The sequence below is a fragment of the Ostrea edulis genome, chromosome 2 (genome assembly GCF_947568905.1).
Source record: "Ostrea edulis chromosome 2, xbOstEdul1.1, whole genome shotgun sequence".
Classification (NCBI taxonomy): Eukaryota; Metazoa; Mollusca; class Bivalvia; order Ostreida; family Ostreidae; genus Ostrea; species Ostrea edulis.
The window spans coordinates 95,053,843-95,067,459 of NC_079165.1; the positions used below are offsets into that span (position 1 = coordinate 95,053,843).

The 13,617-nt window shown below is 34.0% G+C and overlaps 1 protein-coding gene across 3 annotated transcripts in view; it reads left to right on the forward strand.

The window, feature by feature from the left end:
• The window catches only part of LOC125682554 (transcriptional regulator ATRX-like), a 52,844-nt gene that overhangs the window by 3,854 nt on the left and 35,373 nt on the right, over positions 1-13,617 (forward strand). For all 3 annotated transcript variants that reach the window (XM_056155614.1, XM_056155616.1, XM_056155615.1), the window contains 8 exons: positions 105-194; positions 4,416-4,531; positions 5,081-5,264; positions 8,978-10,660; positions 10,803-10,979; positions 12,049-12,170; positions 12,379-12,502; positions 12,670-12,841. In XM_056155614.1, coding sequence (XP_056011589.1) covers positions 105-194; positions 4,416-4,531; positions 5,081-5,264; positions 8,978-10,660; positions 10,803-10,979; positions 12,049-12,170; positions 12,379-12,502; positions 12,670-12,841 — 2,668 coding nt within the window. The remainder of the gene's footprint in view (positions 1-104; positions 195-4,415; positions 4,532-5,080; positions 5,265-8,977; positions 10,661-10,802; positions 10,980-12,048; positions 12,171-12,378; positions 12,503-12,669; positions 12,842-13,617) is intronic.

Sequence of the window (13,617 nt, forward strand, 5' to 3'; positions counted from 1 at the left end):
ATATCCAGCGAGTCAGTCAGGTTGGACTGATGAGGAAAACGGCTTCGAGGCAGTTTGGAGTCTTTGAAAAGTTCAGAAATGAAATTGTGTGCTTCTATTTTTAGGAACAGTTGTTGTAAATCCTGAACCTGTTGAAAAGAAAGGAACGTTTACAGGACCAGAATTCCGTTCAAAGAAGAAAGAGTCCAGTATAGGTTGTCATCATTCTATTTATCATTTTCAGTACAGTAGCCATCTGGGCTGTTAAATTTTGAAATTGAATAATCCAGGTTAAATGTAGAGGACCCAGGTTTTGAAAAGAAATACGTTAAGCAGCAGACTTTAAGAAATTTTGCATTGATCCAGTTTTCATATGCACGACCCGTCTAAGACTAAAGTATTATGGTTTGACATTCGTGTCCAATTAGGGCTGTTGACATTTCCTAAAATTTTCTGGTCAGGTGGATTCAAGATTTTTAATTTGGGTTCGGGTCTATGTAGCTATTTTGAAATTTTAATATGCAAGTTAAAATCAAAAACGTTTATTTATATTTTGTTATAATTACTCCTGGACGTGTATTCTGGTTTAGACTTGACATCCATGATTGTCACCTCTACTTGTTTCCATTCCATGCTTTTGGTATAAATATGTTGATCCTGTGGTATATTTTGAATGTGTCTGACATATTCTACATTCTGTCGTTGATTTGTCCACAATGCCATCATTGAACAATAAAATCAAAATACAGACACATTTTAGATTTGATGCCATGTTGTTTACATGGATTTTCTAAGAATGATTCTATCATAAAAACCTAACCCGAACCGAAATCCTGAATACTGGAACCTAACCTGACCTGAGCAAAACAGCTCACAGTTTTCTGTTATTTCGAGTACCCATTGCAGCCCTAGTGTGCATTTGGTTTTTCATGTCCGGCTCATAACTTGAATGCTATGAAAGCTAGAATCATCAAACTTTGTCAGTTAATGCATCTTGGGTAGAGGATGAGTCACACTTTAAAGTTAGGTCACTGTGACCTTTGATTATGATGAAAATTGATAGGCCTAGAATCATCAAATTTGGTCAGTTAATGCATCTTGGGTAGAAGATGAGTCATACCCTACATTAAGGTCGCTGTGACCTTTAAGATGAAATGAACATATATATCATTTAAAGGACACATATCGTGTTTTCAAAGTATACAAAATTATGTGCATTTTGTCTTCCTTATGCTTATAGAAATTAATTGTAATAGTTTGTTCGCTGAAGCATTGCGATAATTAGCCACAACACGGACTTAAATCTAAGCCCCGATTTCAAAAAGCCTAGTTAATTAGATAGGTAGTCACGTGGTACAGTGACGTCATATGCGACCTTCGTCGATCAACTTGTTGTAAAAGTAGTGTTAGATATTTTTAAAAACTCGGGTTTTAGGGGCCTAGTAAATTTACCATGGATAACATTTATTTCGATGTTAACAAATTTCCCGAGTCTTATATCTTTTAGCCACCAGTGCATACAAATAGCGGCCCAAATGTAGCGAGGAAAGCGAGTATGAAATCTGCGAGTAAATAATGTTTACATGGGATCACTGTCTAAACACAATATGGTAATGTCATTTCTGTAAACAACTGTAATTAGCGTTGTTGCTTTTTGAAAATGAACAGTGCAATTATTATTAAATTTATTTTGGAGAAGTTAGATAGATCTAAATTATGATACGATTATGTATCATTGACAACTAGGCCTACTGTCACGGGTGCATTTCGAAAAAAAAAAATAATAATAATAAAAATTATCAAACTTATGGTGAAAATCCCAATACTTTTAAATTATTTTATTCAAGCAATTTTATTAATCATTATTTTTTGTTGTTATCTACACGTTGTTACTTAGGAAGTGGGAGCGCGGCGTGCTGTACGTTGTTGAAAACACGTACGTGTTCCTTAAAAAAAAAATGAAAGCATTATCATTCAATTCAAAGTTGGGAAATATCATATTTTATTATTTATAATTGAAAGTTCAATTATCTTTTATCTTCAAATTTCTTTTTTAAAACTACCAGTTGGTAGACACTGCTAGCGAAGTTTTGCCTATATGGTGTTACAAGGTGAAGGTCAGTTGGTGCGAGTGTGTATTGAATTTGAGAGCAGAACGGAAAGCATAAGCCGTAGGCCTATATGTAACAGTGGGTAGCTTCGATAGAACCATTTTCTCGCAGTTTATCTACGTCTTTGTCCAAGTGCTTGTTTGAAAAAGTACAGGGACAAATTCTACTGGGGTTTTTTTATGGCAAAATCGTTGTGCCGACAAAAAATATTCACGTCTTGTCCCTCATACCTTCCTTCGAAAATTGAAAAAAAACACAGTCCAAAGCCTCTCTACTGACAGCAAGTACACCCTTAAACGGCACAAAACACCCTAATGCAGTGTTATTTACAAGCCGTTAATGTGATAATTGTTTGTTTGTCAATTAAATCTAATCTGTTTATGAAATGGCTAACAACTGTTTTCAAATCTTCTCGCTCGAGGTCGCATATGACGTCACAGATAATGGCGCGTAAAATATCGAAGAAAATATGCATATCGCAAGATTTGAATTTCATCGCTTTCAAACTCGAAAACTACGCAAACTGTTTCATTTAAAACACATGTAAAGTAGTTTTAGGCATGAAATGAATTAATTTTGCTGAAAAAATTAAAAAGTTTAAAAACATGCGATGTGTCCTTTAACCCTTTTTAAGCACATGCAAATTTGAATCCTAAAATAATTTTGTCTCAGACACATTCATCTGTTCATAGTGAATAAACATCTGACAGGCTTTGCGCTTTATTAGTGCTATAGTGAGGAATATGTCTCCTTTTTGCAATTTCCTGAAAATTGTTAAACATATTTAGTGCTTAATGTCCTAAGCAGAATTACATCACAGCATCACATCACATTTAATTCACAACCAGAAGTTTTAGAAGATTTAACAGTTTTTGTGACTTTCTGAATGTAAATGTAGCACCAATTGAATTGTGACAATTGTTTTCACAAAGGGTGTTCCTCCATGTATATGGACGTTTGCTGATAGTTGGGCTTTGAGAACTTGTATTGCTTTAAATAGAAAATGAGACATCATGAGACAAAGTTCTGTACTGCTTTTACACCTACTTGTAAATATCGCACCAACTTTCATGGTTAAAGATGTGGAGTGGTGAAACACATGTTATGATTTCTGTTGTTTTGATTTTGATAGGTGGGTTATATTAGTACTAAAGAAAAGGTGGGACCTTCTAGAAAAATCAAATTGTTAAAAATTGAAAAGGGCTACTTTATTTGCCTTTTGGACAACATTCTTGTCAACTTGTAAGGCCTATATAAAATTTTACTTGCCATTGGTGACTGTGAACCAATACCTGTGATAATAGATATTTAAATTGTAAATCATTGTTAAAGAAGTATTAACAATAGCATTGTACCCTTTGAAAAGTAGAGAATTTTATAGATAAATAAAAAGCACCTTTGATCCTAGTCTTGATCATTTAGACATATGTTATAATACTCCCCAGAAATGTGTGGGCTCTTTGTTCAGTATTTTTTATCTGAACTCAAAGTGAGGCTCATCAAAATTCTGATAAAGATGTTGATTGGCTTGTTAAAAAAAGTGAGACCTGCATCCATAAAAACTACTTTGAATCAAAGTCTTGAGACTTGAAGCAAAGATTTTCCACTGCAAAAAAAAAAATCTTCCGTAAAAGATCTTTTTGGACTCTTTCTTGTGTGACAATTATGCAAGTTGAAAGTTACACTTGGTATGCCCCTGGTTTAAAATACAATACTTTCAGTTAATCATGATAAGTATCGTTTTGAGTTCATACAAGGAACTAGCAATTTTTATCAGGCACTGTTATAAACACATTTTCTTTCAAAAACATCCTTATTTTTTGTTTACTAGATCAACACCATTTAAAGGGGAATTTTTTTCTTCTCTAGAAAGCATTCAGACATTTGTGGGGAGTATACACACACATGTGGTTGATTTGAGACTATCTGGATCCTCATATGAAGACCTCTCTCTCTCCCTCCCCCCCCCCCACCTCTCTCTCTCTCTCTCTCTCTCTCTCTCTCTCTCTCTCTCTCTCTCTCTCTCTCTCTCTCTCTCTCTCATGAAACTTCTTCTGTAGAATACCCTTTGAAGCATGTACTATTTACTGTACTTTAAGAAATATTAACTTGCAAAAATCCCTTTCATAATACACTGCCCATACTTCTTTTAGACTCGTAAACATTGGCTATTGTTTTATCAAGTCTGTTAAAAAGATGGCAATAGTTGAAGTTCAGATATTGATTAGAAAATGATTATTGAATGCATGCATTAGCTTATACATACCACTGAATTTTTATACTGTTGTTACTGAATTTTTATACTGTTGTTACTGTACTTGATAGATTTTAGTTCCAAGGGCCTAGGTAGAGTGTCTTGTACAGCATGTGGGGAGCAAGTCAACACCAACAAATCTGGCAGCGTGAGGAAACACCCTCAGCTAAAGGTCTTAGTTTGCAAGGTAATTATATTTACATGTAGAATTGTATGTGTTGTTGGGTTTGGTTGATTGTTTGGAAAGGTGTATTGTGGAGGGTCATGGCCGCACTCAAAGTTGTAAGTTGTAAATTTATTCCATATCATTAATCAAAAGGGAGAATATACTATTGATTCGTTATTAAAGATAGACAACGTGTGTTAAACTTCAAGCCTGATTGGAGTTGTGTTTTGAATGCTGTTGCATATTAAAATATCCAGCAATACTTAGAATTGGTGAAATATTTTCATGGTTTGATTGAAAATCAATGTACAACAACAGATTCGTCGGTCGTTTTTTGATGGAATTTAATCAGATTTGCAAGATTCAATAAGCATGAACACAAAAAACAAAAACAAAAACTAGGAGAGGAAGTTGTAAGAACTTTTTTCTGTCCCTTTGATTTATATGAATTTTATATTAAAGTTTAAAAAAAATATTTACAACACTTTGGACCTATATCTTGGCCAAAAATAATTGTTTTTAGGCGATGTCCTGCCTTGTAGAGCAATAGATGGTTTAAATATTTTCCAGAATTGCTACAAATACCACACCAGCGGACCAATATCTCAAGATGCGGATGGGTTGGATGAACAGTGTAGATGGTGTAGTGAGGGAGGAAAGTTGTTTGGGTGTGATTTCTGTCACAATGCCTTCTGCAAGAGTTGCATCATCAGGAATTTAGGGAGATCTGAAATCAGCATTGTTACAGAAGATGGTATTAAATTATTGATTTAATATTTTCTATAAAAGTTGGTGTAATTATGTATACTGTACATGTTCTAGGAGATGTTTACATTTGTTTTTTCCTTTAAATCTAGGGTTCTTGTATTTGAAATAAGACAAAATGGTTTTCAAAATTTAAAGTATTGCGAATATTTCCTCTGACATGTAAAATACTTTTATTACAAATACATGTATTTAGAGCTGTCAATGAATATTTGAGTATTCAGGACTACTATTCCCTTTGTATTCAAATATTTGTCACTGTCTGGTCATATATAAACTTTTTTTTAATAAAATGTTACTTTGGACCACTTCTAAACCACCAGTTTTATTATGTGTGAGAATATTGACAGAACTTAATATTTTATATTAAATTTTCTATTCTTTTCAGTAATGCATACTTTTTAAAGCTTAAATGACAGGAAAATATAAGATTAAAAAATAAATTCAACATTTACATTAGATTTATTAATTCTTTTTAATCCAAGATCCCTCACAAGAAGTTGCCATGTTAGATGATGAAAATTTTATGCCACTATATAAACGTGTCTTGTTTCTGGAAACATTTTGTTTTTAAGGTAGTACTATACATCGTCATAATGGCTGACTTCCTTTAAAAACATGGATGATAAAATCGATATCAGCAATATTTGACTTTTCCTTTTCGATTTAAATACCTAGCCGAGTAGCTCAGTAGGTTAGAATACCGGCTGCTGAAATGTAGGTCGTAGGTTTGAGTCCAGCAGGGGTTTTAAATTTTTTTCAGATTACCTTCTACTAAAACTGTATTTTTTGACAAAATAAAGTAAATTTGAAAATTTTCAACTTCAAAATATTGTTGTACATATCCTCCACTTTTCATCTACATCAAATTTCTCTAGTGTAGCATACCTCAAGATCAAACTAAATCGAAGATAATAATAAACAATTGTACTTTAGTTATCGGTAATAAGGTCAATATATATTTTTTTTCTGCTAGCTTTTTAGCCCCATCCAGTGTATGCAATTGATCTATATAAGGCTTATGTCTTTAAAAAAAATTGCATCTGAAGATGAAAAAGTTGCTTTACTTTGCAGATGAGGGGAAGGAAAGATAACTCTGATATATAATACACATGGGCTCTAGATCTCAATAAAGTTTTCACCCTGTCTACTGCACCGACCAGTCTAATGATTTTTCTCTTTTCGCCCTATATTATACATCGACCTTATTTTCGAGAATTACAACAGTGTTAATTTTTTTTATTAGATTTTTCCTTTTAATATACAGTACAAGCATTCAGATTTTGAATCACCTGTGATCAACTACAATGTATTAATAAGTAGTGGTGTTCCAATCATTGATTATAATAAAAAATCAGTCGATTGTTGGCAAATTCTAAGCACTCGATTATGAAAATTTTATTCCAATTAATTTGTTTTTAGATTTAATTTCTCAATGACTAGTTTTTGAAGAATATTCCTGCCATGACCTATCTATTAACCTAAAAGTTTTGTTTATCATAATGGCGGCACACATGACAGTGAAAGTATTCATATCGGGGAATAAAGCACGTTCGTATGGTCAGATAGACATACTTTTGATAATAAACGAAGGACCATCCATCAAGGAAAATCTTGATACAAGCCAAGCCATGTGTGAATTGTGTAGATAAAACAACTTTCAAAGGCCACTGTTACTCTGCAGCAATCTGTCATATTGCTCATGTCGTGTTTTCAAATGGTGACAATAGATCTGATTTGTTTTTGTTTTGTTTTTAATCAACATGTTCTTCTTTCCTTATTTTTCTTTGCTGAATTTTAATTATGCCGGATTACCGTAAGTTAATGACATGTAACTTTGATATATGGGGATAGCCGATAAGTGAAGCAAATGAAATCCATTTTTGGCGCATAAACCTTTTTAAAATTCATATTGACTTTCATATATGTTATTAAAGGACATTAAGATAGTAAAAGAATACCAAATACACACAGAAAATATTCATTTACATTCTCTTAGCAATAGAAACAACAAACATATATGTAGAAAATATTTATTTACACTTTTTTAGTAGTTAAGAATTTCTCTAGGTCCGAATATAATCCATAATTAGTTAGTTGCAGTAAACCAATCATCGATTATGAAATTCTAGCCGATTCCAATCACTAATATTAAGTATATTTTTCAAATCTCGCAAAAAATGAATTCTGCTTATACATGTATATGCTAGTACATGTATGTGATATCGATATCATAAAGTGGACTAAATATCAAGCTCGAATTTTTGTCTCTGCATGGTGGAAAACTATTTTTACTTTTGATGTAAACGAACAAAAATGGTATTATGATTATGAGAAATGATGTATCTTCCATACCAAGAAGCTGAAGGATGTTTGTATAAACATCTGGTATCTAGAAGTGTCGGATCTACAACGTGAATACAAGGTCAAATACAAAAAAATATACAAAGCACTAAAACGACCAAAAACACGAACAACCAAATTTTCGAGACGACCTGTCCCTTCTCCAGGACAAACGTAAAGAATTATATAATTGGCCAATATTAACAGAGAATATTAACTAAACAACAAAATCTACATATGATAATACCAAGCACTAAAACTACACTAAATCTACAAACGTATTCTCTGTTAATATTGGCCACATTATGCAGCACAGTTTACTGTGTTGTTAATTATTAACTTGTATGTGGATATATGACACTGTCACGTGACTGAATATTCGAATATTAAATTGCGATTTACTATTCATTTGCAAATATTTGAACATTCGTTTCAGCTCTGATAGTATTACTATTTTTTATAGCAAATTAACATTAATACTTGTGTAACTGTGTATTCATGTTACTGGTACTTGAAATGTTTTTAGCTAACCTGAGCTGAAAGCTCAGATAAGCTTTTCTGATCACCTGTTGTCCATTGTCTGACTGTAAACATTTCAAATGTAAGACTTCATCTCCAGAACCAGTGGGCCAATTTCAACGAAACTTGGCTAAAAGCATCCATGGGGAATGGGATTCAGATTAGTACAAATGAAGGACTATGTGTCCTTGAAAGGAGAAATAATCACAAAAATAGTGTGGGGTCATTTATAAATCTTCTCAAGAACCACTGCGCCAGAAAAGCTGAGATTTACATGAAAGCTTCCTGACATAGTGCAGATTCAAGTTAAAATCATGACCTTAGGGGTAGGGTGGGGCCTTAATAGGGTATCAAAGAATGATATGCTGATATGTAGGGAAAATCTTTTAAAAATCTTATCAAGAACCACTTGGCCAGAAAAGTTTAAATTTATATAAATGCTTCCTGACATAGTGCAGATTAAAGTTTGTTGAAATCAATTTTAGAAGGTGAAAGAAAATTAGCTAGATGTGTAAAATAAAGATAATATAATGTTTAATATGATTTTAAAACTTATTTACCATAAAATTGATTTTCCCATTTTGACTGAAATGTTGACAATTTTTCCCAATTCGAAGGCCACAGGACCTTTGTAAAATATGTAGAAAAATCACTGGACCTCAGTTTGACAGACTTAAAAAAAACTGACCTATATCTCATGAAGTAAAGGTAGAGTTTTCATATTTATATAGAGATTCTTTATGGCAAGACCTTGTAATATTTCTGTGTTGACCTTAAACAACAGCAGGGCCAAGGTGGCTCAAATGAGCGATGTGGCCCATGAGTCTCTTGTTTATATAGGTAAGCAATGGAAATGCTATGTATGTGATAGCACAGCATTAAAGCCTCTGCGGAAAGAATGTCAGAGAGTCTTGAGTCACATGGAGGCCGAGGAAAAGAAAACCAAGGAAAAAATGAAACAACAGCAGGGAGCAATAAATGGTGCCACCAAGTCTAAGGATTCTAAAATGGAAGCCTCAGAATTTAAGTCAGGAAACAAAGCTAGCAAACCTACAGAAAACAAACAACTGATGAAGGTTATGACTACCAGCAATACATCATCTCGTTCCTCATCTCCCAGTGAATTCCAAAAAGCCATTCTTACTCAGCCACATGCTGGAACAACAATCAATACAGAGAAAATTGTAGTAGATCCTAATAGTGGCAAGACCACAAAGTTTGAGATGGTGTATCCGAATGCTAATATCGTACGGACTCAGAGTAAGCCTTTTGCACGGCCTATACAATCAATGTCGTCCAACCTTCCCACTGAGGGTCCATCTATGTCATTTACTGGACTTTTGCCTGGAAATGTTCATAGTATCACTTCTAACTTGCTTTCAATGACAGACAATCTTCAACAATTACTGAAAAATATACAGGAAAATGTTATAGCAGAATCAAATTTAGATAAATTACCATTTGAAATTTCTCTCCGAACATTGAGTCAAGAGCAGCTGAAAGCCCGTCTTTCGGCTGTAAGTTGTGTAAAAAGTGGTGTTAACCTGTTTTTACAAGAAATGGCAATGAAGACGTCTGCTGCAGGAGTGAAAGCAATGAATCTAAGTCAACAAGGATCTCATCCAGCACTTGCTTCTGTCTTGCTAACAGGAAGTCCTTTGGATAGAAATGGTTCATCAATGAAAGTAGAAACTCCTCAGAAGTTTGATAAACCAGGCGGAGCAAATTCTCCCTTGGTAACTAGTACCCCTAAAGCCAAAGCCGAGGAGGAGGATTCAGATGTTGTTGTGCTTAGTCCTTCGCCAATGGAAACCGATAGTCAAAAACTGGATGCATCAAATGCAAACTGTACGTCACAGGATGATAATGACAGTACAAGGGTTACAGAGAATGCTAAAGCTGAACAAGAACTGATAAAGGATGCTGCTGAAGAAGTAGGAAGTGAAAATGAGGATTCACATCATGAAGAATCCAAAGAAAAGAAGGAGAAAAAAGGAAAAGGAAAACTGGTTGTAAAATTAAAAATGGTATCCAAAAAAGTCAAGAGTGGAAAGTCTGAGCCAGTGGAAGAGGAAGGGGATTCAACTAAAGATAATGAAGATGTTTCTTCCACAACAAAAGAGGACGAAGGAGAGGAGAGTTCCACAAGGAAAACCAGAAACAAAGGCATAGATGGAACAGATTCCGAAGCATGCAAACCAATCAGGAAAAAACGATGTAAGTCTCAAGACACAAACAGTGATTCAGACAAAAACCAGACCAGAGGTAAAGATCAGTCCAAAACTGATACAGATAAAAAGACTGACAAAGGGGATTTGAGTTTGAAAAAGACCAAAAATGCATCAAAGGTGAAAAGGGACAAAAGTAATGGTAATGAGAAATCTAAGGATGTTGATACAACAGATAAGGATGACAGCGAAAGTGATGACACGGAGAAGGAGAGTGATGACGGTGACGACAGTGATGATGAAGATTTTAACGTGTCAAAGCCCCGTCGTTCCTCCAGAAAGTCAAATAGATCAGGTATCAGATTTAAATCTCTGAATATTGGTATTTTTGGTGAGTTTTAATTGAAGGCAAACTTTATCAGCAAAGTAATTGTATGACCATTGTTTGCTGTGTATGATTTTGATTTACATGCAGTATGAATGATTCTTTATTCTAGCATCGGAGAAAAAGCCTGCAAAAAAGAAAAGGAAAGAGGTTGATTCATCTGATTATAATTCAGACCTCGAGAAAGACATTGAAAAATTAGCCAAGACCCCTGCTAAGTCTTCAAAGTCTCGGACAACCAAGAAGACAGCCAAAAAGGAGAAATCCTCCAGCAAGTCAAAAGCATGTGGTAATATTATTAGTAATTATGAATCACCCAGATGCTTTGTAATGTGTTCAAAATTTAGAGAATATCAGAGATGTAGATTTTAGATAACTGAAGTCGGGTGACCCATTACAATTTGTTTTTGTGCAGCATTTGTAAACTTTTAAATATTTGAAATATCATGCCAAAGGAAAACAAGGCAAATTTTCACAAAATTTTATGCACATCATCTTAGGATGGGTGGGAATTGGGGCCCTACAGATGTTATTAAAACTTTTAAAAATTGGGCAAATTTAAATACCTTTTCTACTTGTGCCCTGCATGAATACGCCAGTTTTGAAATACGTCCGAGTTATTTTTCTTTGAAAAACTCTTTGTACATAGTAAGGCGTGAAACTAGTAGTTTACATACGGGAGTGGGACAAATATTCATTACTGCATAAGTAAATCTGCTCAGTAAGTTTCTCATATGCAGTTTTATCGCCTAAATTCGACTGATACACAAACGAAGTAAATGATAGGTATTCAGGGAGTAATTAAGTATATGGAATTCTTATTATGTTTCGTTGCTCGTACATATCATATGCAGGATATAGTACTTGCAAATATGACATTGTTTTTATACTTCCACTATAGTAAAATATTTCTTTTGACAGTATTTTTTATTTTCTTCATTTAAATATTTAAAGACAAGGCGCTTTTATTACATTTTATCTTCTTGCTCACTGACTGTAGGTCCACTCTGTCCCATTTAGGCATTCAAAGTTCCGCTAAATTCATCTTCTACACAGAAGAGCTTTAATCTCGGAACTGGTGTATTGAATCTTCAATGCTCTTTACTCATGAATACATTGAATTTCAATCATCATTAAAATTCACCTAACTCCTTAATGTCTACAAACATGGTAGTGGATAGTTAAAGTACATATAGTATGGATGCTTCCACCATACTATGAAAGTCAAGATCTCCAGACCAAGGGTTCAAGCCTTATAGGGTGGGACTATTCATATATCTTTTTTCTGATTTGAATTTTCATTCTGTAATACTTAATTTGACTGTTAAGGGTCATGGGTGTTTTGCACTGTATTGTAGATAGAAAAAAGAAAACCGACAAAAAAAAAGGAACTTCAGGGGGTGAAAGCTCTTCTTCTGATGCTACGGAGGAAGATACTGACAATACGGAAGTTGATGAGCCAGAGGGAGAAATCGACATGGTACATTATGTAGAATAATTCTTGTTTAATATGAAATTCAACTCATGAACACAATATATTACATGGTCTACCTTATTATGGAGGAATGTAATATAGCTAAAATTACATTTTAAACAGTCTTTTAGGCATGATCATGCAAATGATAAGTGGGAGGGGGAGGGGGGTGCTCCTACTATAAGATTTATTCAATTTTTGATGATTTTTAAAGGATTGCTCAGCAAATGCCAAAGCCAAAGAGGAGTTGTTAAAAGAAATGGAAGAAGAGGTGACAGATGAGGAGGACAAGGACAGCAGCAATGATGAGGAGGAGGACAAGGACAGCAGCGATTCTGGTTTGTCCTTTTACTAAGTTGGTTTATGCATTTAGAATATTGAGAAGAAACCAATGAATTAAGTATTGTTGATTAAAGAACGTTAGAATATCCGCAAAGCTGTTCTTTTGCGTTGTGGGTGATTTTTTAGATTCTTTGCAAATGAGTCGAGGTTATTTGATTTACAGAGGTCATAATTACACCAAGAAAAACAAGGAAGGCAGTAAAGAAGGGAAAGTTATCTATTGACTCTGAAAGTGAGACAGAAGAAGATGTACCAAAAAGAAAGAGGAAGAAGGATGACCTTCTGGATGCTAAACTTTCAAGCAGTGACTCAGATGTTGTACCCAAAAGCAAAAGGTAGATATAGGTCATGTGAATCACTCAAGTGACCTATTGCGACCAGTGACTTTCAGTGGTTCATCATTTCATCTTCTTCAAAAACTCCTGGCTATATATGATATTTAAAGGGGTTCATCTGTGTGTCTGTATATTGAAATTTAAATAATGTGTATTTCTGAATTTGCATTACGTAATTCTTATTTCTAAATTGATTAACACTGCTTCTTTATATCAAATGTCACTATGTCATCTTTCCAAGAGGACTCCTGTGAAATCTTTATGTACTCTACCTCGGAAGGAGAAAAATTGATCAAAATTTCAAACATCGTGAATTGTTATTAATTGGGCCATCCCTCTGATATTGCCAAACAAACAAATCAATTCATTAAAAATAGTGATGAAACAATTGTCGCCGATGATCGATTGTTGGTCATTGAGAGACCTACGATGCAACTAATTGATATTGTGACCAAACAAAATCCGGAAATCACTTCAACTTTGTTCAAATTTTATTTTCTGTATGTCAAATCCGATAAAAAATAAGCAACCAAAATGGCGGGAGATATGAAGGACGGCAACAAGAACGACATTCAACAGTCAAATAAAGGAGTCTATCTCTGATCTCTTTGATACATTGAGATTAGAGATAAATTCCATTACTTGATATATTGAAATTCTGATTCAAATGAAACGAAGAATTCAAATGTTGTTTCCATATATTTAATGATTCCGTTAGGGAAACACTTAAATGCCAATTCCGATTATAATCGATTACGTGTATCCGATTATTGCCA